This window comes from Barbatula barbatula, assembly GCF_947034865.1.
Source record: "Barbatula barbatula genome assembly, chromosome: 22".
Classification (NCBI taxonomy): Eukaryota; Metazoa; Chordata; class Actinopteri; order Cypriniformes; family Nemacheilidae; genus Barbatula; species Barbatula barbatula.
In genome coordinates, this window is record NC_136785.1 from 15,245,673 (window position 1) to 15,271,817 (window position 26,145).

Below are 26,145 nucleotides of genomic sequence, written 5' to 3' on the forward strand. Positions count from 1 at the left end.
CACAAATCTGTTGTTTATTTTCCATTTAAGGATCAGTTAATAAATGAATGTACAGTATATTGGGTTAAAGCATTCGTCGTTTCATTTTGTCAGTCTTTCACATTGCTGTTGACTTTATGTCATTCCTGAGGTTTGTTTCTGTTGATATTCAACAAACACTACTGGAATTGACACAATACATGCAGAATACTCATTAAAGGAAAAAGTGATCTAATTCATTTTTATTTCGTTTTTATTATGTGGTCTATTCGTTTTTTAACGGTATCACTGTATTTCGCAGTAAACAGCAAACTGATAATGGTTTTAGTTACCATTAAAAGTGAAGTATACTGTAAGGTCTTCACATTAAACTGGTTTAACTGGTTTAACATTGAACAGTTTAACATTTAATGACTCCCTGTTGGTGCAAAGTTGATCTAAATACACTTAAAGGATTGAGATTCAAATAGTAAAGGAATGTTGTTAACTGGAAGGTGGCTGTAAACACTCACGCATTTTCTCAGACAATGTGCTCCACGTCAAGCATGTCTGCCATGGACATTATCACTTTACCCCTCCCGATGGCCACGCCACTCCTGCATACTTTATTAACAGCCACAAAAACAGCCTCAGCTGTCAATCTCTGCCACTTCTGTTAGTTAAACTGATCAAATGGTTTCTGAGTGTTCCTGATGTCCTCGTCTTTTCATTTCTGTACACAATGGCCTCTCAGCTCCCTGGAGTGCCAGACTTTGAGAACGTTAAGTGCCGTCCTGTGTCTGTTGTCACTCCGGACAATCAATGTTTTTTTGGCTTGTTTGATTATCATCAGGTTAATGATTTATTCATACAGTGTGTTTGTGTGAAAGGTTCCCTTTTTCATCTCCATCTAAATCTATCTTTAAAATCTCAGCATTTCACCGGATTTCATACAGGAGGCAGGCTCTTGAGAAATGGACCCTGTATTGGAGATGACATCAGGAAGCCGGTGGTCTAACCTCCGCTGATGTCTGCTGTCTGTCACATGGACAAGTATGATGGATTTAGGATGGCAAAGTGCTGCCGGATTTGCAGACTTCCAAGGACGCATCTTTTTTTCCAATTTGGGCTACGACAGATCGCAATGTTTTCTCAATGCGTTGATGTTTTTGTCTGCAGTTGTTACATTTGTTTGTCCTCACAGTGAAGGGAGGACTGGAAATGTGCATTAGGTTTTGACAGAGACATTGCTTATAGCTAAAAGAAAAGTGAAAAGACAGAACTACTTTCTAGCAACTTACAGCGCATTTGGCCAAAAGAAAGAAAATCTTCATTTTGGCACAGTATTCACAAATTGCACAGCAAAATGCATGCTTTTAATTTAGAATAAAAGTAATATGCAGTATATACATACATTTATGTAAACATATACATTCAAAATAATGAAATATTAATGGGGAAATTATTTAACACATAGGAAAACCTATATCAGTATTCCAAATGTTGTTTTAAAATTGACATTTTTGTTATCCTTTACCCCCATGTTATAGAAACCATGTATATGACAAATTTTGACACATGTCATTGTGTTTTTTTTTGTCCATACAATAAAATTCAACGTTGTGGTTCAACATTCTACAAAATATCTTCTGTGTTCTGCAGAAACGAGTAAACGATGAAAGAATTTTCAATTCAATTTCAATACAAATTAAGCCAAACAAATGTAATTCAATTTGTTTATTCATCACATAAACAGTAATACACAAGATGCAACTTGATGATGACAAATACATATATATATAATATTATATACAAGTATAACTATTCACGTTGTTTTGTTACCAACTGTCTTCAAAATATCTTATTTTGTGTTCTGCAAGAATACAGCTTTAAATAATGTCAAGAGATTGAGTAAACGATTAAAGAATAATTGCTTATGTTTTACTTCTAGCGGAACCCTCACGCGCTTCAGGATTCGTCGCGCTTAAATGATTTAACGTTTGTTAGGATCTCTTCAAAACTACGTTTCCCGTGATTCCCCGCAGGACGTCAAAACCGCGTCTGCGCATCCCCTGACGCACAATACGCGTCACCGTAGCAACGGGCCGATCCGATCCGCTGTTTTCCGCTAGCCGTGTCGATCAGCGTTAGAGAGGCGGAAGGGGCTGGGGGATTCTGTTATTATCGGTAACGGATATCCGAGTCCACCGGTGTTTTCGTGCGGACCAGGCGACGCGACATTGAGGCGGAGAGGCCCTGCTAAAGCTCCAGGATGTTGAATATGTGGAAAGTCAGGGAGCTGGTGGATAAAGCGTGAGTATTTCGCTTTCTAACGAGCTCGCGCGGAGGCCCGTTAGTTATGTAGGTGCGGAGCCCGTGACGTCACACCCTCAGCTGATCGCGAGCGCCGCACGAATAGATTTAACGTCGTCATTTTCGTTTGAACGACAAATGTGCGAGCCGCGCTTGTTAAACAAACACATAAAGGATTCCCGCACTGTCCAGGGTGCGTTTCTTTTTAGGAGGCGTCTCAAAACCCATTTGAACTGCCTATGACGGTAACGTTACCTAGAGATCATGTTTGTGCGTTATGTTTTGTTACCTTACCCGCGATAATACTACACGCGCATACAATGATCAGATACGCCGACTTGATAAACGGTACACTAGGGTGTGTGAGGCGGCGTTTCAAAAGCACTTTTGTCGGTCCTCAACTGTGGTGTCCCGCTGAAACATTGCGCCAGCTACACGTAAACAAAGATGCTCACATACAACGTTTTCATACTGTGCAGAACACTTGACGTTAGTGTGCTGTTAGTGTATTTGTGCGTGCGTGCATAAGTGTTGAAATGTTGTGGGCCCGTTATTGATGTTAGCTCATTAGCTTGTTAGCATACAGTCACCATGCTACAGTTATAAGAATTATTCATTTACCCGTGTTACTGTCACCACACGGACGCTCCTTGATATAAGAAAAAGACAATTGACTGCAAACCCTGATATTGCCTCATAAGGTTACCACAGTGTTATGTGGAGGCCTTGTTTTGCCCCAAGTGCTCTTCACTTGAAGGGTGGTCATTTTGCTCCATCAATCTTTCAGTCTTAAACATGCTTTAAAACAAAGTAGGAGCAAACAAAATACGTCTAAACCACATCAATTTGATTTGAACTAAACCCAATGAAGTGAATAATGCCCACACTAGAGGGTCCTCCATAAACCCACAATATAATTTTAGAAGAATGTTGGTAACCAAACAATATCGCGCCACATTGACTTTCATGCTATGTACAAAAAACACAGAGGCATATATTATTTTGTGTTCCACAGAAGAACGAGTCTTATCGTCACCTTGGAATATCCTTGAATGGCTTCAACGTTTTTCGCATTGCATTTGATTTTGTAGATAAAATCTTTGTTTTCTAGAAGTCCCAAAACGTCACATATCGTAAATAAGTTGTCAACTACAATGCGCTTAATTTTGGCGATCGAAGAGCCTTATAATTCCAAGGCAACGATATACAGGTTTTGACAACATATATTTTTTTATTGGTTTACATATCTATAGCTAAATTGCTGTTCGACGGAAGTTAACGTTACTTTTTTATTGTAATCGTGGAGGTTTTGGCTAACAAGGACTTTATCTAAATTTCTGCCGTGACATTCTCACAACTCATTGTTCACGAATTCAGTGTATAAAGTGTAAAGTCCACCAGTGAACATTTTAACTTGCCCGTCACTTATTGTTTTTTATTGTTAGCTTGTCCCATTCAGTGACACGTTTGTGTGCGATTGCTTTTTCCCTTTATCAATGCTGATTTAAGTCAAGTAGCTTGTTGCAATTACTCAAACATTTGAAGGCATACAAAAATGTGGTTGTTTACTGACAGGTTGTTGTGTGTAAATTTTCCAGTAATTCCAGTTTTTTGTGCTTAGGGTGACATTTCTGTACAATTTTATGTGATGTCACCATCAAATTCTAAAACCATGGCAAGTGTTGTACTAATGCAGGCTGCGTTTGCCTAAGGTGCTTTAGTTCACCAAGGGAGGGAAAATGATTGTTTTCTTCCATGGTATAAATTAGGCTTCAGAGTCTCTGCTCCTCTGCGTGCCTGTTGCTCAATACAAGCCCTGATGTCAAGTTACTGTAATGGATGCCATAACTGAAGGCTTGAAAGCATGCATGAATTCAGCTGAAAGGATAGGTGGATATTGATATAGTTGCCCTTTTCATTGGCATTCGGTGTCTTATGTTGGGTTTGCTGTCTTTGTATTCTTACAGTGGGCATTGGCACCCAACAAGGTAATAGATAAAAGAAGAATCTCAAGTTCATTACACTTGTTAGCTTGGCGCAGGATGTGTGATGTTTTTTTTCTGCTGTTGCATATTGATGGTTTTTGAATTCAGATAGAACTGCATAAATTGAATGTTGTTTTAGTAGAGCGGCATTTCAGTAAGTGAAACTGTTAGTGGGTTCTCTAAGACCGTTTGAGCTTGTGTGTGAATGCACCATATGGATGTAGCAGTTGTAAGTAGTATCGTTTCACATGGTAAATATACTACTATCATCTCATAGAGCAGGGGTGGGCAATTAATTTTCCCAAGTGGGCACATGAGAAACTGGCATGGTTGTAGAGAACCGGACCAATACACTTTACTCGGTACACTTTATATCTTTACAAAAAACTGTCATGTCACATGCATGGATGTACGTTTCACATGTATATTTAAAAATGCTGTAGATGAGCCTCCAGCTCGAGATCTTTAATTCACCCAAAAACGTTTGAGTTCTCAGTCCTCGGATGTCACGGACCGTTGGCTAAACACCTGATGCATAAGGCACACTTTTCTGGAAACACTTCAGCAGTTTCAAAGTCGTCATCTGATTGGTTGAATTTCACAGGATTTCCGGGAGACGTGCGTGTCACCCTGAACCTGTCGTGTTTACAACGGTTGCAATAAGAATTCATCACAATCGACTAAACGCTTTATTCTTAAATGCGAGGTTTATGGCATATGCGTATAAACGTTGTTGCGGTTCACTTTTGACACTTTCGTGAATGTACACTGGACTGTTACTGTATGGACATTTCCATGCCTCTAAACATGACGCGGCTCTAAACATCTGACATGACACGTTGTCAAATAACATTTGAAACGATGATTATTTCCCCTTCCAGAAACATCATGTGTATTTTATGAACTATAAATATATTGTCTTGCTAGAACTTTTGTGAATGTAAATGTCTCAAAGCTAGAATAAACAACATATGTGCTTGAAAACACTGCATAGTTGTGATCTGTGGCAAGTGCGTAGCTCAGTCAGTGCCAGGTAAAGCGTTGATCAAGTAATGCGCAAAGCATCATCGTGATCATACGCTCCAGGGATCAGCCCTAGATTGATAAAACCGGTGTGATTGTACATGTTTAAGGGTTAAAAAAGCAATGAAACCAGTGCAGTTGTATTGCGTGCAACCATTTGCGTTTGCCTTCTAATTTACGGTAAGGGGGGGCGGTACAATGCCCAGGTCTGTCCAAGAGTAACTAAAGGTGTTCGGAAGTAAGGAAGAGGAATGTGTTAAAGGTTGGGGGTTCACTATTACAATGGTCGAGCCTGTATATCTACACTTACTTTATTGCTTACAGTTTGTAATGTCTTCAGGTTATTTTCTTTTTTAGAAGTTAAAATTAAGAGGATCCCTCTGTGATTTATGGACTACATCATCTTGTTGAAAGTGTCATATTATGCTGCCATAGATATGGGTTTATATGTTGTTTAGAAAATGCAGTCGCTCATTTGTTTGGCTGTTAGGAGGAAGTTTCTCTGTATGTGGTGGCATCAAGATTCCATCTAGTTTACTTTGCATACAGATACAAATTCGGCATTAAAGGGGTCATATGGCGCGGATACGTGTTTTTCTGTGTCTTTGGTGTGTTATAAGTTGCCCGTGCATGTATTAGACACGTCAAATTGCAACAAAAGATGCATTTTATGTTAAGGCGAATGCTCACAGAGACCTGCCTGAAACGCATCGTATAACCACACACCCACAAATCTACGTCCGTTCGTGGTATGATTCGACTAAGACCGCCCAAATGTAAACGCTAGTAAGTTGGGCGTACCTTGGCTGTCGGTTCAATTGCTTTGGAACCTAATGCTCCAAATATGTTAACAGGCGTTACATTTGTGTCACACACTTGCAGAATTCTACCTATCACTACGCACTGGTTAACTGGCCAATCATAGCACACCTCGCTTTTCAGAGCAAGGAGTTTTGTAAAAAAATCTTTTTAATAATTTCTATCTGCATACACAGGGGGGACTCTTACATGGAAATCACCATGTTGTTTCTGCAGTAGCCCTAACGGACAAACTAATCTACATAGAGCGTGAAAACGTGACGACATTTTAGTTCTATGTCAGCCACCGTAGTGCTTCGAAAGAGTGGGGCAGCGTAGGACAGGAGTGAACCATTGGTTGCAATTTGCATTCACAATATACTGATACATATATTGATATCAGTACAGCCTGACCCTTGAGTGTGGTGTAGTGGTCCTGCTAACTTGACGGCAATTTGAACAGATCCACCAATACTTACTTACTTATACACGCCAATAATTAGTGTAGAGGCAACATCAGTCAATCTATCTATCAGTTGCTTCCTTTTGTAACACTTTGGTCTAGTGAGTGACAGTTTGAGATCACCCGGAGACCTCAAAAAAATCTCCAGCCTCACTAGGGCTGAATTTCCAGTACCTCTTTTATATACATTTGTTTGTTGTTTTCAAGAAGGACCCAGTGGTAGCCCCAACTCCGAATCACCCATAATTCCCTACTCCTGGGATTTTATTCCTTAGCAAACTTTCCCTTGTCCAGGTATTGTGCCTTTCATCTGTTTTCTGGTGCTTATGTTCCCTCTCCATCATACTTATTATAAACCACCACCATTCTTATCCTCATCTCCATCGCAAAGCTTCATCCAGACCTCAGCTTCCCTCTGAAGCTCTAGGTAGTCTTTTTAGTCTGAGGTGGCGGAGCAGAGAAGCTGAAACCACTCGGAGAGCTTTCATGTTATGAGTTTGTTGCAGGCTTTTTTTTGCAGGCCATAGCTCCACACTGAATGTGTAAGTACGCCCATCCATTGCCAATGAAAAACAGCTAAGAAAAAGAAGTGGAGAGTAAATCTCGGCAGGCCCATAGAACAAAGAGGCTGCGGATGCAAAAGATGGCAAGACGCCCCTACGCCTGTCTGTGCCCCCTTCTCTTTGTGTGGAAGAAAGCTTGCCTCTTCGCCTTTTGTCTTTCCTGCGTATTGAATATTCCAGTGGAATATGCGTGGCGCGGTACACAGTGCTGTACGTGCGTGTGGAATGTATTTATGTCAGTGTGGCTGCTCACAGACCGCTTGCTCGCATAAACCGACATCATTAATTATTCAGTTGTCTGATATTTTCCTTGTAATTTTGGGCCAACTTTGCAGCGCAGTTTCATACGTGCTCTAGAAATTCATCGATTGTCACTAATACTGTTGTAAACTTTCTTGTCTTTGAAATCTACAGTCAATAACTTTTTGGATCTTACCCAACTGGTCTGTTCATGACCAGGCTAATAAATGAGGTGTATATTTAGCTGAAGTTTAAGGATATATTGCTGTTTACATTTTTTCAATATATTTTAATTTTTTTTAACTAACATTGTAACTTTATAAAGTAGATAAAATGCTGTTAACAAAAATTCTATATCACTACTGCACCCTCTGTAGTGTGATTTGCATCCGCGCACAACTGATGTACAGCCCACAACACTTTACTGACCACGACGCAGGCATAAAAAACTGGCAAAATATTATTTATTTGTTTTGAATAATCATAATTGGTGTTTTTTATGAATTTGCCTGGTATTTTTCTTTTCTTATTTTTTATCTCTGTTTGTAGTATTTAATGTATTGTAAATAGTCATAATTGAGTTGTTAAAAAAAGTCCTAAATATTATTTGAAAAACTTGACCTAAATCTTTTTTGTATTAAAATAAATGAATTTGATTTATATAGTCATTTAGAAAGTATAAAAATATATAAATAATTTTAACATGAAAAAAAAACACTAGAAAGACTAATTTAAAATGATACATTTTTATTCGTTAATAAAACTACAATTAAATTAAAACGTATAAACTCTGTTTTTGGTTTTCAAGGTTGCAAACTGAAAATGAAGAGAAAAATAGACGCCCATATAATACACAGTTTGACCTTGTGAAGTTTTTTCTAGCTTAAGCATCTTCTTAACCAACCATTTGTTGAATAAAAAGTACCCTTATTGTGAAAACCACTGTAACACTTTTTCTTCCTTATAAAGATAAGCCCTACACTCTTTTGGTCTAACCATATACTTTTCTGCTAAGACCTCATCCTCTCGACTATTACTAAACAACTTATTTCACAACATTCGCTGTTATATTAGGTCATTTGTCTTAAGCGTATCATATTGGCAAGCTTTTCTTTGACTTTATCTGGTACTTGTACACGGTTAGACGTGATTTAATAATGTCTGAGGTTATACACCAAATAGACAATGGATCATTTCCAGATACACAGACAGTACTGTAATGAAGCCGTCACTGAAAAATGTCTGTGTGGCTTTTTATAGAAGTTTTTACATCCATCCTTGCCAGCTGCCACACAATTAGATCCATCCTTCAGTCATCTACACCATATGTGCAGCGTTGGCCTCTGTCTGAATTGCCTGAATTACATCAGGAATTTTGAGGTCTTACTTTTGAAAGTGTTTACAGATTGAATTTGCTCTTCCATCAAGTCGAGCTGATCTTTCGAAAAGAGCAAAAGCCATAGTTGCACAGCTGAGCTGGATTGGTTTCCTAGTCCTGTTGACTTGGCTAAACCAGTTTATGCTGAAGTCACTGATTTGGCTCAGACGTCCTCTCTTCAGGTGATTGTGAATCAGTTGCGCTGTCTTCCCAGACCACCTGCTTTCACAATCCAGCAGGGTGCATGTCGCCCACCTGCCAGCATTTCTGTCTTGCCACATTTCACCAGATTGCCGGTAGTAACTTGCAGAAATTAAATTTAAGTCTTTTTCCCTTTTTGAGATTGGGAGAGAACGGAGAAGCCTCTTTTTCATTTTACCAATAGTTTAGAAGAAGCGCTTGCAGCTGTTGTAGCGGAGTTAACTCTGCTTAGCATCAACCAAGCTGTTTAGATTTCTTTAAAGAGACTGTTCAGAATGCTCTTAAGTTGTAACCAAACAGTTATTGGCCACCATTGACTACCATAGTAGGAAAAGTTACAATAGTTGTCAAACTTGCCCCAGAACTGTTTGCTGTCCTACATTATTCAAAATATCTTCTTTTGCGTATTTTAAAGTTTTGCATCAATAGCGAGTAAAATGGCAAATTTCTTAATAATTGCTTGAGGTGTGTGTTTCTGTTGGTGAAAAAGGGTTCATGCAAATAATGGTAGATGGAAACGCAATTCCTGAATAAAGTCCTGAAGTCATGTAACTGCACTATGAGACCGTTTAACCTGGCTAACCAGAGTGCTGATCTTGTAACAGCATCTGAAATCGTGTTATGGTCATTTTTAAATGCCTGAGCAAAGTCGTTAAAGTATTTCTGTAATTGACTCACAGAACTGTCACGAGTCACGACTGCGTTTCTCAAACAGCAGGCATCCACCAAAGCACTGCATTTACTGTGTTTCCTCTGCTTGCGCAAGTCATTATTATGTATGAAGGTATTATATTCAGTGGCTACTTTTCTTGCTGAAATTTTGTGCCAGTTTATTAGGAAGTGACGGTTGACTAGTTTGATGAAAACTGTGCTTATTTGCAAAAAAGTGTATGCGATAGTCCAATTTTGCGCATAAGCTAATTTTGCATTCATTGGATGGAAACCCAGCTATTGTCTTCTCCTCCTACGCTTCCTCACATCTTGGGTTTTGAGGAAAGCATGATAGGAATTACATGAAAGGTTAATGATGCATCCTTCTAGGCTTTGAAAGTCGACACGAAGTGCATTTGGGAAATGTCCTGTGGTGCAATGTCTTCTAAAACTTTCAAACTATAAGCAATTTCGCAAAATATTTTCATAACAAAACCAATTAAATAAAACGGGCAAAAATAAATTCATTTGTAAAAAAGATGTACTTCAAATAAACTGCAACCTAAGATTGGTGTTTTTTGAAATTTCAATCGGTTTTCCAAATGAAAATTACATTTATACAGAAGATTAGTGCTAAACAGAACCGTCGTCGACCGATTTTAACAAATAATGTAATTGCGATGAATTTTTTTCCTGTATTGCGATTTTAATATGCGATTTTGTTTTTAAGCACCTTATATTCTGTATTATTTCATAAAGAAAATCAATGAACCATGGTAACCAAGGCAATATTAGACAGATTAACCATAAACTATAGGCCAGGCTTCAGATAAAAAGTAAAAATCTATTAATATATGTATTATCTTATTGTTTTTATTATTGTGTAAGTGCTGCATTGCGTTAGTAGTCTTTCACCTTGAGGTAGCATTAATTGTTAGCACACACAAGACCCGACACCGCGCAGCATCATCCACACAAAATAGTCCCAAACAGCTGACGCGCTGTTGCTCTTTTACACTAAAGTTCCCACAGTGCCACGTTCTGGTGAGCATGAGGTCAATGTAAAAATGCATTATTTTAAATGCAGACGTGTGGGAAGCACGCTTAAATAGAGACAGGCGCAGTCACGGCGTGCATGTTGTGCAACACGCTCTTCAGCCGCGGCTCATGGTTCAAATACAGACACGCGGCAAGCATGCTGAAATAGAGAGCGACACAGTTGCGACGCAAATGAGGTGCAAGGCGTTTTCTTCACTCGCAGGCAGTCACCACAAGAGAGCAAGTTTCCGTCCCGAGCACTTCGGGGAAAAGGAGAAAGCCGCATGCCGCGCATTTTCCTTGTATTTTAATGCTTTTGAGATGGTGCTGGTCAGCTCCGAGCAGGGTCGCATCAATCTGTACATCCCCATAATTAATCTCAGTCTTTGCGGTTAGAAAATTGCGTTTTATCACATTGCGATTTAATCAAAAATGCATTTAATCGTTCAGCCCCTTCTTTCTCACACAGGGCTTCATCTGAACACATTTAAACCTCCCCAATCAGTCCTAAAAACCTTGACAGACCAGAAGTAACTGGCTTAAGAGTCTAGATGTCTTTCAGCACATCCACGCTCAATAATATATTGATTTGTTGAATGCTTTGCCTGTAGTGATTTTGTGGTCATTACTGTTGTTTATTCTTGTTTTGTGTGTTTTGTTTAGCACCAACGTTGTAATGAACTACTCAGAAATAGAGTCCAAGGTTCGAGAAGCCACCAACGATGACCCATGGGGCCCGTCAGGTCAGCTGATGGGTGAGATTGCCAAGTAAGTACTTATTCTCAACTGTTCTTCAATGATTTTCCTCAGAAAGGGCATTTGAGTAGGGCATTTGCTTCAGAAAATGATGTTGATCTCATTATTGAGAATTGATGATTTTACCAGCATTGCACCAGGCCTTAGATTTGAGATCTTCCTCTGACAGCTTTGCATTTCCTTTCTAGAAAAAGTACCATAAAATACACTATTACAATCTGTTTCATTGCCAGCAACTTGACTTTTCCCTTCATTCATGCCACAGATCCACATTCATGTATGAGCAGTTTCCTGAGGTGATGAACATGCTCTGGACCAGAATGCTCAAAGATAACAAGAAGAACTGGAGAAGAGTTTACAAGGTACAGTTGAATTGCTCCTCGAAAATCACCTTTGACTTTACTAGTGGTTGGTTTTTCCAAATCCATTTCATTTCAAAGGACATATCATAGCTGTCCTTCTAAACCTCCGATGTCCAAATTTGCTGTTTTTCAGGAAATGGAAAGACACTGTACTTTTAAAATGATTGAATAGGGTTGTCAAAGTTGACAAGCACATTTTGTACTTTTTATTGGTTATATATTTGCAAAACCCAGTGACATACATAAAGGGTGACTGATAATAAGGATACGAGGTTTCAGAAGGACAGCAGTATTATGCTGATACAAATATCAGGTGAACTGGCCTTTTAAATATGTGGCTGTTCGTAATAAAACAAATAGCCTGATAATTTATATATTTGTATGTTTATTTTTTCGAATTTCTATTTCAATTTGATATTTGGATGTATTCTTCACAATTCTCACTTCTATATGTCTAGGCCTTATTACTATTAGCGTACCTCATCAGAAACGGGTCGGAGCGGGTGGTCACCAGTGCCAGAGAACATATCTATGACCTGCGCTCTTTGGAAAATTATCATTTTGTAGGTAAGTTTAAATAGAGGGTATTAACAGCTTAAAAAAAGACTTACTGGATTGCTAATTAATTTGTAAAATGATTTGTTAAATCTTGTTGTTCAATCGTACAGCATAAATGGACGAAAGTGAGCAAACTGATGGGAGTTTGTTTTTGTTGTAACACTGTCATTTAAGCTGTAATTAAAAAGGCAAATGTGTGCGTATGGTTCTTAGCTGTTGCCGTTTTTATAATTAGAGAAATATTTGACATCTTTCTGCAGATTCAGAAAGCAAAACTGTAAGCATCTGTATGTAATCTTGTTGTAGCCTGTGGTGCTAGCCAGATGGCATTTCAGTGTTTAATATCGAATAGCATCAGAAACATGTAATGATTTTCAGACATTCTTGACACGTTGCTCATACTTTTCAAGAGACTCAGCATTTTAAATGAATACCAGGCAGTGTTTTCATTTCTGTGTTGCATTAAATGTTAATTCATTTGGGAATGAAGAAAAGGGTTTCGATGTTTGCAGAATTATAATAAAGATGTAAATATTTGACCAGATTTCTTTCCGTTTTTTGGTAGATGAAAATGGAAAGGACCAGGGCATCAATGTACGGCAGAAGGTCAAAGAAATGGTAGAGTTTGTCCAGGATGATGACCGGTTACGTGAGGAGAGGAAAAAAGCCAAGAAGAACAAGGACAAATACATCGGAGTGTCTTCAGATAGCATGGGCGGCTTCAAACGAAGTAACTGTAAGTGATAACATACAGCAGACGTGAGCACTTGTGCCTATGATAGTATTATAATTTCATAATGATGAAATCTGCATGAATGATTGTCTTTTTTGACACATAGCCAGAAAGTGTTTGCGTTGTCATATATGCTCGATATGCAATTTAATGTCAGCTAAAGAGAAGTACACAAAATGCTGAAATTAAATTAACGTTTTATATACGCATTATTCACCCAACTTAACATTTTGGAATTGAGACAACCAGCATTTTGGCCAAACAGGCATATTTTGTATAGTTATTTTTTTGTATTTCTGTAATTGTGGTGACTGGTCCACTCAGTTAGTTGGTTTAATGCTGTAACCAAATCACACACAAAATTCCCTTTAGTTTCAGGTCAGCTTTCGGAGGTGTTTTTCATCTGTAGAAACTGTGATTTAAACCAAAAACTGAGATACTTTGTTTCGGTCCTGTAGACGTCCCACAGGGATTTGTGTTTCCAAACATGTTTCACAGCATTCAGCGATCCAAAGAATTCCCAACGGATTCCCTTCTTCCCACACTGATCTTTTGATTAGAGCTGTTTTGATTTCAGGGCCATCACTTTTTCAACTTTGCTCGCTGCATCATTTGGTGATGCTTATGATCACGTTCATGCAGAAATAATCAGATCTCTGGTTTTTGTAATACAACATGTTGTCTCTCAGATCTGTCTAATCAAGCGAAGATGCTATGTCCCTTGTCAGGTCATTAGTGTTGTTGCTCAACTTGGGTTGAGAAGTCAAGAGATTGCTCTTGGTTTCTGCTTTGATTTAAGTCACCTTTGATTTGATGTTCAGATTTTTCACTTTATTAGCTGAACTACAGTTTTGAATTGCCAATTAACGCTGGCATGCCACAATGGATTTTAGTCGCAAAATATGTCAGAGGGGGCGGGAATCTCTTTTGTTTAGTTGCATTTTTTGTCAGGTGTGTTTTCCATATTTTTGGAAGTTTACCAACATATGATCACACCTCATTAATAACGTATATCAAACCTTATCAAGTCCAGTGCAAGTGTTTTAGATAACCTGCCAATTACACCCTAACCACCTTATATCAATTGCAACCTTTTCACTGGTATAGCGCCTTGTCATAAAAGTTCTAATTATATTTCTGAAATATTTTAAGTTATTGCTATTCTCGTCCTAGTAGAAACATTTTGTGCAGACAATGCAAATTCTCCAGTGAGCTTTATATTTACAATTCAGCACTATTTGCCTGCTCATTGAAAAATCCCTTTTGCAAATCGGGTGCTGGTTCATTTTGCACATCAGGTGCTGAAATTATTCGCACAGTACATACTAACATTTAAAGCTATTGATGGGGTTAGTCATGGTCAGTTTTCACCCTTTTGTGTTTAATCTGCACGATAAATGAAGTGACTGATTTAAAATCACATACGCTTTCTCAGCTGGAGAGAAGTTTGATTCTGAATCCAAGAACAAATGGGAAGAGGACTGGGACAAGAACAAAAGCAGCTTCCCCTTCAGTGAAAAGATCGGTGAGATAAGTGACAAAATTGGCAACACCATTGATGACACCATCAACAAATTCCGTAAAAAGGAGAGGGACGACTCGCCAGACAGAGTCAGGTAAATCATGTGTCCTTTCTGATATTGAGTATCTCAGTCCATAGTATTAAGCTTCATCTAAATAATCAATTAAAATATAATCATAATTTTAGCACATTGATATTGTATCTTTATGTAAATCTTATCTAACCATCTCTGTTTGTTTGTTTGTTTATTTATTTACTTAAATGTATTTAATGCATGGGGAGTTTTTAGCTTTTCTGTTTGTTGTGCTACAGCTAATGTATTCATTTTATCTTGCTGTGTTGCTTCTTCCTGTAGTGACAATGAAGAAGACAAAGTTTCAAGGAACGGTCGACCTGCAAAGTCAGAATTCAAAGATGATGAGGAGACGGCAACAACAAAGAGCGTCCAGATAACACAGACCACAGAGACCAGCACCATACGCAAACGCGGAGGAGTCCCGTCCAAAACCGTCGACCTGGGTGCTGCTGCTCACTACACTGGTGACAAAAGCAGCCCAGATTATGACATCACAAAGGTACAATGCAACCGTTTTGGAGAACCAGGAGTCACTTTTTTTAAATCAAGCAACTTTAGGACATGCTGTTTAACAGACAAGATAAATGCGCTTGATTGTTTCATGAATTTTCTCAATCCATGAAGCGTGTTTTTTTAGCTGTTAGACGCACCGCTTTTGAATTGTTTTCAGTTGGCATGGGAGCGTTTTCCCATTGTCCAATCGAATAAAAGTAGAGGCAGGCCTTCCGTTGTGGTGACGGAACTTAACAGTTGCTTGAAACGACCGGAGACTGCAGTGCAATGAGATGGAGAAACTTGTGCTGACACAGGTTTACAGAGCAAGGTCAGTGCAAGCACCTTTTGCTTGTACCTGTTTTGGTTTCTGCTAATATGACAGTAAACAGCAACTAGAGCGCTCGCGCTGTTATCCTTGACTGACTGGGCAGCTGATTCCGTTGTTGCACGCTGCTCTTTTCAAAAAGTCAACCAAAAGGAACACAAACAGAAAATGCGCGTTCTGTGTGATCACCCACTTAGGCTGTCATGTGATTTATAGGTTCTTCCTTACAGTTAAAGAGACAGTTGCACTTTTTTTATTTTATTTAAACTTAAGTGATTAAATAATAATAATAACGCCTTTAAATAAACTTAAATGTCCCATTTGGGTTTATATTTGCATTACCCAACAAAAAGAGAGGGAGAGAAAAGAACAGGTAGACTGGATGAAGTTAATGTCATCTGTCGCTGTTGAGCTAGACCTCATATCTCCATTTTCATTTTAATAAATCATTTCTTTAGATTACCCTTCATGTTTGACTCTGTGTTTTGCAAATTTTTACACAAATAATAGTTTAAGTACGTACATCTAAATGATCTTAGACTAGTCTAGGGTCAAAAAATGAAAATATAAAATGATACATTTTGTTCGATGAAATCGATCTATTTATTTGAAACTCTTCAAGTATGGGCAGAACTCTTAATATCTACAACTTTTTTCCGTACTCATCTCTCAAAGTTTGTAAACCTGAAGGTTCATTTTCAAGTCTTCTCAACTGATTAGGATTTGCTGCCTCCACGTGGTAGAAACGAATTGGAACTTTATTATTGAATGTTTTCAGACTTCGGACAACCAGTCATCTAGCTCGGGACTCGCTGATCTGTTGATGGTGGATTCTGCCTCAGGTCAGCCAGCGTCCAAAGGTAAATACTCTCAGCTACATTCTCCACATTTACAGTATCTACTACTTTGATACTAATAACTTTAATTCTAATTTGTCTGTTCTTAAAAAGTGCATCTGAATGGTTTACATGCGCCGAGAAATATAAATGAGAAAGTTTATGTAACTTGTGATAGTGTGATGACAGAGATCATGAACTCATTGTGGAGGATGCTCGAGAGGTGTAGTCAGAGCCGTCTAAGTGCCCCAGATGGTTATGGATTTGAGTGTTTGTGGAAGTGAGAGAGGGATGCACAGATGCTACTCTCCATCCGTATCCTGTCACCGGCCTAACAGCTGTGCTGTGTCCATGAGAATCAGTCAGGAAGTCTTGAGCTGTCACATCCTTATCGTGGATGTTTACATATACAGGGTCCAAAATAAACATTTTACCAAACCTGGTCATAAACCTGTATTTTGCATTATATTAAATATTCATCTACGGGGTTCTTTTTCTTTGCTTACTGTGTCACTCAATATACATGAAGAGAGTCCGTTTCTGTTTCTCTGTAAAACTTCCCCCGTCACAAACATGTAGCATCCCCCCATCTTGATTTTGTTCCTCAATTTTGTGGTTTAACGCAACAAATATTTGACATATGTTTCCCCCCAGTGAGGTTCTGGAGTGGTTTACTGTATTCACACGTGTAAGTCATCATGGATGTATTTATTAGCAGACTTATGGCTTTCATTACTCTGGTTAATGTATCGTTCTTACAATTGGACATAAAAGGCTTCATTTTGTAGTTTCCAAGAAAGCTACTGGCCAACTCAACCTGCCAAAGTTGATTTTCTTACTTGCGGCACTCTGCAAATGTTATTGTTGAAACCTGTGTGTAAGTTAAGCTTTATTAATGCGTGTATGTGGAGCATTTAAAAGTGCCAGAGAAAGACTCGGCACTTGGCGCACGGGAGTCAATTTCCGAATGAAAGCGTCTTTACCGGTTTACTTCAGACTGGAGCGGGCGGTCTGACAGTAGCCCCGCCGCTCACGATATCCTTTGACATCATACAGTGGTCATGTGCACTCAGTTCCCTGTACTAAACAACTTGTCAAAGGATGTTCTTTGCATCCCGGCCACGAGTGCATCTTCTGAGAGAACAGACATCTTTTGGGGGCGAGGCTTGGAGGAGAGACGTGAACTGATATGGTTGTCAGTCAGCATCAGTCAGAATTGCTTGCATTGGATGTTTTTTTTTTCTTAAAATCATTTTGCTATGTAGCCTATAATAATCCATCAGTTTTAATTTATTCTTATTTTAGCCTATAGGCCTGATGTTGAATGACCCTTTTTAATGAACTGTTTTGGTGTAGGGGTACAGAGTCACTTACATTACATTCTTTTAGCAGGGAGAGTGCTTAATATTTTGTTTTAATTTACCTTGTTTTGTATTTTATTGAAAAGCAAGACAAATTATAAAAAGCACATTTTGACCATTCAGTTTTTGCAATAGTGAAGAAAATATATAGAAGAAATGCAAAAAAACATGTTCAGTATTCGTGTGTTTCACTTCATGTTCGGCTTCGGCCAAGAATTTTCACTTCCGTGCATCCCTTACATCCAAAGATGAAAAATCTGTCATCAGTTACTCACCCTCGGGTTGTTTCAAACTTGTAGAAATGTCTTTGTTTCAATGAACACAGAATGTTAGCAGTTTTCACGCATCATCCACTGTCATATTAGGAAAACATATATTTTAGTTTTTTTTGTTCTGTTTAACTCAAAATAGTTGATTTTGATGAATTTGATGGGCACCTTTGACTACCATAGTAGGAAGAATGAAATGGTAGTCTATGATGTCCCAAAACTGAAAATTACTAACATTCTTCCAAATATCTTTCTTTGTGTTCATCGGAACAAAGTAACTTCTAACTATCCCTTTAATGTAGTATTCTTTCGTTTTTGGAAAGCTGTAATGACCCTGAAAATGTCTCGATGTTTTACTTTCACAAAGTAAAAATAAATATATTTTCCTGAACTCTTAGGACTTAACCTAAATACATGTAATATTGTATTGGTTAAAAGTGAATATGAACTTTCATCTTTTAAAAGATAATTTGACCCATACAAATAAGTTTAGGAAACTGAAAATCATTTCAAAATGGTCTTTTCTGCGGCTGTATCTGAATAAAAAAATGTTTTTAAGGTTATCTGTAAACTATACCGTATCATGGAGAGTTAACCCATTTGACGACTGAAAATCCTGGAAGCTAGTACCTTGTTGGTATAAAAAGTCATTTTTCATAAATGAACATGTCCCGACATCACGTCATTGAGTCTCATGTAATCTGGTGTACTGTTGACATGGATTATTGTAGACAATATCCTGGTGATTATTATCATTTGGTAATTGCTTTCATAGGAGTGCAAATGTGTCGTCTAACATTCTTGATGGTTTGCAGGTGGAAGCTCAGACCTCATCGGTGAGTTTGCAGATTTTTCATCACCTGCCGCCTCTGCTATTCTCCCTTCAGCTGCTGGTACGTGTAAAAAAAACATGTCACACTTCATGCATAATGTGCCAAAAGAGCCAAATTGAACCTTGTGCCTTGCCAGTCGGGATGAATTGAGAGATTTTACTGCACGTAAATATAAACCGCTTGTGTATTTCTCATGCAAAATGTATAGTTCGTTTAATGCTCGAAGAATGATCTAATACTGTCCAGTCTCTGTGTAGTTACAATAATAGGAAACATTGTGATTATTAATTACTAGGCATATTTATTTATTAGTATTCGTATTGAAGATACAACAGGATGGCGCCGCGAATGGCTGCCTCGGTGTGGAGCTCTCCAGTAGTCTTGCTGTTTTTGTTAGTTTGTCCTGTTTTATGTCTGTCAAACACTATCAGTTTTACAAGGAACGAACTGCTGAACATTCAGCAGTGGACACCAACTAATCTGCAACCAGTTTTCGATTTTTCTGACGTTTTGCTGGATATTTTAGTCAGTGCAGTCGCGTGGAGAGGACGCCGGAAGAAACGCAAGCGCGGGAAGCGAGCCGGCGCGCTCGTCAACCTCAGACAGCGCGGCCTAAGAACGCCGTTGCCAAGCATTCATCTTGCGAATCTCCGCTCTCTACCTAACAAAATGGACGAACTTCGCCTGCTTTCAAGCAAAAACTAGGTTTTTACAAACTCTGCTGCTCTGTGCTTTACGGAAACCTGGCTGAACGAAACCATTCCGGACAGCGCGTTACATCTGCCGGACTTTCAGCTGTTCAGAGCGGATCGCGATACGGAGACAACGGGGAAAACGCGCGGTGGTGGGACATGCTTTTACGTCAACAGAAGGTGGTGTACGGATGTAACTGTGTTAAAGAAGATGTGCTGTCCTGATGTGGAAGCGTTTCATTAACTGTAAACCGTTCTACTCGCCGCGGGAGTTTTCATCAGTCATCCTCGTAAGTGTTTACATTCCACCACAAGCACACGTGTGGACTGCGCTGCAACAGCTGGCTGATCTGATCACAAGACACAGAACAACAACACCCGGATTCTGTCTTTATCATTCTAGGAGACTTTAATCAGGCAAAACTCACACGTGAGCTGCCTAAATTTAAACAACATATCACATGCCCCACAAGAGACAATAATATTTTAGACCATTGCTACACTACTATAAAAGGTGCATATCGCTCTGTCGCCCGAGCAGCTCTAGGACTCTCTGATCACTGCCTGGTTCATCTGCTACCAACTTACAGACAAAAACTTAAAACTGCTAAGCCAGAAATAAGGACTGTAAAGAGATGGACCAACGACACAGAGCAGGTCTTACAAGCCTGTTTTGAATGCACTGACTGGAGTGTTTTTGAAGCTGCTGCCACCGATCTGGACGAGCTCACAGAAACTGTTACATCATACATCAGTTTCTGTGAGGATTTATGCATCCCTACAAAGACTTATTTATCATTCAACAATGATAAACCATGGTTCACACTAAAACTCAGACAGCTGCGTCAGGCCAAAGAGGATGCCTACAGGAGCGGGGACAGGATCTGGTATAATCAGGCCAGAAACACTCTGACAAAGGAGATTGGGGTGGCTAAAAAGAGCTACGCCAAAAAGCTGGAAAACCAGTTTTCTGCCAACGACCCTGCATCAGTGTGGAAAGGCCTGAAAGACATTACCAACTACAAGACACCATCCCCTAGCATCGAGAGCAATAAACAGCTTGTTGAAGATTTAAATCACTTCTATTGTAGATTTGAGACCCTAGACCAGACACTTTACACCCACCCTGACCATCTCTATACACAGCCATCAACACCTCCAGCCATCCCCCTCTCCTCCCACCCTGCACTTCAGATCAGTGAGGATAACGTACGCCAGATCTTTAGAAAACAAAAGAGAAGGAAAGCACCAGGCCCAGACGGTGTTTCACCAGCCTGTCTGAAGACCTGCGCTGACCAGCTGGCCTCCATCTTCTCACTGATCTTCAACAGATCACTGGAGCTGTGCAAAGTCCCTTCGTGCTTTAAACGCTCCATCATCATCCCAATCCCAAGAAACCAAAGATCACTGGACTCAATGACTACAGACCTGTGGCTTTAACATCTGTTGCCATGAAGTCATTTGAAAGACTGGTGTTGGCTTATTTGAAGGTCATCACTGACCCTTTACTGGACCCCCTGCAGTTTGCCTACAGAGCAAACCGGTCTGTGGATGATGCAGTTAACATGGGACTGCATTACACCCTACAACATCTGGACAAACCAGGGACTTATGCGAGGATCTTGTTCGTGGACTTCAGTTCTGCCTTCAATACAATCATCCCATCACTGCTCCAGACCAAACTGACCCAGCTCTCTGTCCCTAGCTCTGTCTGTCAATGGATCACCAGCTTTCTGACAGACAGACAACAGTTAGTAAAGAATGGGCAAAATCATGTAAGACAGCCGCGCCATCAGCACTGGTGCCCCACAGGGATGTGTTCTCTACCCACTGCTCTTCTCCCTGTACACCAACGACTGCACCTCTAAAGACCCCTCCGTCAAGCTCCTGAAGTTTGCAGACGACACTACTGTTATCGGTCTCATCCGGAACGGTGACGAGTCTGCATACAGACAGGAGGTGGAGCAGCTGGCTCTATGGTGCAGGTACAACAACCTGGAGCTGAACACGCTCAAAACAGTGGAGATGATAGTGGACTTCAGGAGAAACCCCCCTGCACTTCCCCCACTCGCCATCATGAACAGCACTGTGATTGCAGTAGAGTCATTCAGGTTCCTGGGCACCACCATCTCTCAGGATCTGAAGTGGGACGCTCACATCGACTCTATTGTAAAAAAAAGCCCAGCAGAGACTTTACTTCCTCCGGCAGCTGAGGAAGTTCAACCTGCCACAGGAGCTGCTCGTACAGTTCTACTCAGCTGTCATCGAATCCATCATCTGCACCTCCATCACCGTCTGGTTCGGCTCAGCCTCCAAAACTGACCTCGGAAGACTACAGCGGATAGTCCGGACTGCAGAGCGAATCATCTGCACTACTCTTCCCACACTTAAAGAACTGTACTCATCCAGAGTGGGTAAAAGGGCTCACAAAATTACCCTGGACCCCTCACACCCAGCACACTCTCTGTTTGAACTCTTACCATCTGGTCGACGCTACAGAGCACCGAGCACTAAAACATCCAGACACAGGAAGAGCTTTTTTCCTCAAGCCATCTACCTCATGAACAGTTAAATGTTCACCTTTTGCAATAAATGTGTGCAATATTTTTGTGCCAGATTTTTCGTATATAGCACCTTAAAATGTGTATATTTTAAACACCTGTAGATATCTCATAGAATCTGTATATACATATCATACACCCTACAGTGCAATAAATGTGTGCAATACTTTCCCTCAGACATTTCACATATATAAACTCATAACTTGTATATTTTAATATGTCACACTGCACTTTCACCTGTGTGCTTAACTTTTATTTTTATTCTGTACTTTCGTTGCCTTTGTTGATTGTTACTTGTCTTGTAACCTTACTTGTGTACTGGAAGCTTCTGTAACCAAGACAAATTCCTCGTGTGTGTAAGCACACCTGGCAATAAAGCTTGTTCTGATTGTCTGATTCTGATTCTGAAATATCATGTCAAAGTTATTATTCCAACATTTCTTTTTTCAAAAATTTTTTACGATCTCCAACCACTTGTACCACCGAGATGTTTTCAACATTTCAACGTTTGCCCCCACAAAAACAAAATTCAGAAAAAGAAAACATGTTAATTATAGAAAAGATGTATTCTGGTAATTTTCAAGGAGGCATCGAATGCAGACTTGCTTGCATACAGAACCCACTTGAAGTCCCAGAAGTCACTGCGGCACGTCCATCCAAGTTCGTTCTTCCAAGGCTGCCTCGCAAGACCGGTCTCCACAAGAACACAAGTCCGTTCTTTGCATTCTTCGGTCATGGTCTTCTCTCTGCGGGCATTAGATTAATGCTGTAGGTGGGCAGTTGGACAACAGTTCTGTTGGCTTGTCTGATGTACGATCGGAGTAGCAGCGTACACACGAAACGTTGAAATATTGATGAGCGACTGAGGCGTCCAGATGGAGCGGCTACCTGCTGAGTGTTATGAGCACAGACACACGTCAGCTCCCATCATACATGCCCCATCTGCCCTGACAGAGACACACTCTTTAAGAGAGCTGTGTGTGTGTGTGGATCCAGTAATAAGTGCTCATGAACAGTCATGAAGAAACGGGCCAGTAACCTTGTCTGTAGGAACTGACACAAGTCAATAACAAATGTATTTTCATGCTGATGTAATGTCCAGTGTCACGAAAAAGATTGTTCACTTTACGATGGCTAAAGATGAACAGAAAACAAAACTTTCTGGAGAACTTTATAAAATTCATTGGATGTTCCGGCACATGCGTGTGTTCATTGGCTATTATACAACAGCTTCGAACAATCTTGTCCGATTAGGATTTAGTACCACAACTGTTGTATGTAACACACATAATGTATTGTTTTTTTGACGGCTGTCTGTATTTTCCAGGTTCGCTGTCTACTGGCAATGGGGAGTTTGGTGACTGGAACGCCTTCTCCTCGACCAGTCCCCCTGCCTCCAATTCCCAACCTGCCGTCTCAGACCTCTTCATTGATGTCAACATGCCGCCAGCCACAACACCCAATCTCTTTGACCTGATGGCCCCCAACAACAGCAGTCTCAGTGCATCCCAAAGCATGACCTTCAACGTGTGCTCGCAGACTGCAGCCATGTCCAGATCGCAGGTAAACTACCCCAACCTACAATTATTCATATAATTATCTGTATATTTTTGATTAATATTGATGTTGTTCTCATTTGTGTAGCTAATGTGTTCTTTATACAGTTTTTACTAGCCATCTTCAGAATCATGTCACAGTACAGTGAAGGACCTCAATGTAACTGCGTTAAACAAAAAACTGGCAGCAATTTATTGATTTCTCCTTAAATCGCAGACAATAGGTGGTGCATTATTGCCCCAGCATGCCATGGGGCTACAGAAATCTGGAGGAAGTGTATCAATGCCCGCAACCTGGTCAGACCCGAGCGTGAACATTAGCCTGGATTTCCTCTCTGCAGGCTTGAACCCTCCAAAGCCCACACAGCCCACACTCAATACCATGATGCAGCAAGGTAACAAAACATTTTAAAGGAACAGTTCACCCAAAATAAATATTCTATCTTCATTTATTCACCTTCAAGTTGTTCCATATATGTATAAATGTCTTCGTACTGATGAACACAGAGAAAGATATTTGGAAGAATGTTAGCAGTTCTTGGCCCCCATAGACTATAATAGTACCAAAGTATAAACTATAACATGGTGTTAACAGCAATAAATTCTCAGCAAGAATTTATTTGTTTCTTATGTAGGTGTTCAACCGCCCTTAAACATGGTAACCCAGAATTTGTCCGGACTGACACTCAATACCCAGCCATCGGCAGCTACTGCCAGAGCAGGAATGAACACCATGATGCCCGGAGGAGGAGCGATAGGCGTGGGAATGCCCCCCACCATGGCAACAGGCACTGGGGGAATGGGCTCAGTGGCCTTCGGAGGCATGCCTGCCAATCAAGGACTAATAGGCATAAATATGAACATGGCATCCACTGGCATGGGCCTACAAGGGGCCCTCGGCGTGCCCAGCATGGGTATTGGCCAAGGTATGAATCCTGCCATGGTGCAACCTAAACAAGATGCCTTCGCAAATTTCGGCAACTTCGGAAAATGAAGGATGATCCAATCTGAGGGGGTTACCGATCCAAATACACCTTCACAACAGAAGGAGCTGCATCCAGTAAAATGGACCAAACGGACAAAACTAGCCAGTGACACAACACTTCAATCATTTGTCCTTCTATATTAACAGATAACCAGAAAAAAAACAAGAATCAACTTTTCATTCCTGTTGGGTTGGTAATCGAAGGGCGGATTTATTTTGTAAATGAAGGAAAGCATATTATATACTTTAAAATACGGCTGTATGCAGTTTGGTATGTTTTTCCAATGTCTGTTTCATAACAGAAACTTAATTTGTGGTCATGGCTCCCTTTCACCATTTCAAATAGGATTGCGTTCAGAAATTACCTCATAATTTGCATTATTCATGCTGTGATTTTAAGACTTCTAGTGGTCGACGTTGTAAATATCTTGGTGTGCAGAAAATAAATTATTTTACTCGGTTCTCAGATGGAAGGAATGGGACAGAGTACCACAGGTCCTTAATATTCATTTGTTTTTATTTTTCTTCTTAACACTCCAACTTTTCTTTTCACTGAAATGAACATGCCTCCAGCATTTATGGGTGATCTCATTCTCTAGATATAGTTTCTGATCTTTTGTGTAGCAAGACAGAAAACGAAAGCTTGTCTGATGGTGCAACCGCTGCCTTTTAATAGAAGTGTCACTCTGAAACTCACTTGGAATCTCAGAGGATGTATTGGATGAAAAGCTCATGATGAATGACATGGGGCAGAAATACAAAGGTGCACTTAATGCAAAGATAACTGTGAGGAAAGCAGGTGAAAACAGAAGCCCTCTTGGCAGTAGCAGGATGTTACCCATTTCCAGTAACTACTTGAATTGGTGTTTATGATGCCTCGTAATAATTGTCATATCTGTTATAATTTTCTTGCATGAATGAAGTGTCTTACATTTATGATGAAGCATTGTTGCGGATCAGTGTTACGTTCAGTCACAGGATTGTATGATGGCTCAATGAAGGCATTGTGAACCCCAAATGAAGTTTACTGTCACTTTTCTTATGTTTGTTGATTTGGTTTTGTCTAGTTTCCCATATGCTGCTTCAAACGTACACTAACAGGTGTCTTCCATCAGGCACCGGGGCATTACATTCAAAACGACCAAATCTTTATTTTAATACTGTTTAGATTTGTTCCATAGGGGTTTAGTTTCCAATTTTAATACGTAACATTATACGGAGAGATCCTGTGCATATATACTGTGTGTTGCACGGGCGAATGATTGAGGAAACTTACTAGTTTATGCAAATGTAAAGAGAATCATCCAGCGCCTCTTTCATTATTGTTTCTTTTGATTTTATTGTACTCGAAAACTTTGTTTACCATTAAACAATTTCATCAAAAACTGAATGGAGACTTTTATCCGGCGGTGTTTGAAGTGTGATGAGCAGAAATTCTCTGTCTACTTGTCTTCTCTATAATTCAAGGCTGGGAAATGAATTTATTTTACTTAAGCCTGTGTCATTGTTTTCAAGAAGAACTGTGCAGGGTTAGGTAGACTCTTAGACGTGTTGTCTTGTGTCTCCCTCTTGTGGATTTGGGTGGACCTCACTTAAAAAAATTATTTGTGGGTT

At 39.8% G+C, this 26,145-nt stretch overlaps 1 protein-coding gene across 2 annotated transcripts; it reads left to right on the forward strand.

Annotated features, from left to right (window-relative positions):
• The first annotated feature begins 2,001 nt into the window (after positions 1 to 2,001).
• clint1b (clathrin interactor 1b) lies at positions 2,002 to 25,977 on the forward strand. Of its 2 annotated transcripts, none has more exons than XM_079486836.1 (12): positions 2,002 to 2,271; positions 11,275 to 11,379; positions 11,633 to 11,729; positions 12,188 to 12,296; positions 12,853 to 13,023; positions 14,456 to 14,636; positions 14,898 to 15,117; positions 16,217 to 16,298; positions 18,720 to 18,797; positions 23,318 to 23,553; positions 23,764 to 23,941; positions 24,182 to 25,977. In XM_079486836.1, exons 1-12 carry the CDS (start codon positions 2,231 to 2,233, stop codon positions 24,538 to 24,540), a joined length of 1,857 nt encoding a protein of 618 aa, XP_079342962.1. In that variant the 5' UTR covers positions 2,002 to 2,230; the 3' UTR covers positions 24,541 to 25,977. The 2 variants fall into 2 exon arrangements, with proteins under 2 accessions (XP_079342962.1, XP_079342963.1); XM_079486837.1 differs by lacking the exon at positions 2,002 to 2,271 and adding an exon at positions 2,347 to 2,516 and having other exon boundaries at positions 24,182 to 25,919.
• Positions 25,978 to 26,145: the final 168 nt, after the last annotated feature.

What these genes read in the sequence shown, in the direction of transcription:
- clint1b (XM_079486836.1), top strand. Translation starts at nt 2,231, where the DNA reads ATGTTGAATATGTGGAAAGTCAGGGAGCTGGTGGATAAAGC. An exon ending in AGGTCAGCCAGCGTCCAAAG is followed by an intron (nt 16,299 to 18,719) that starts GTAAATACTCTC and finishes GATGGTTTGCAG; the next exon opens with GTGGAAGCTCAGACCTCATC. An exon ending in CAGCCATGTCCAGATCGCAG is followed by an intron (nt 23,554 to 23,763) that starts GTAAACTACCCC and finishes CTTAAATCGCAG; the next exon opens with ACAATAGGTGGTGCATTATT.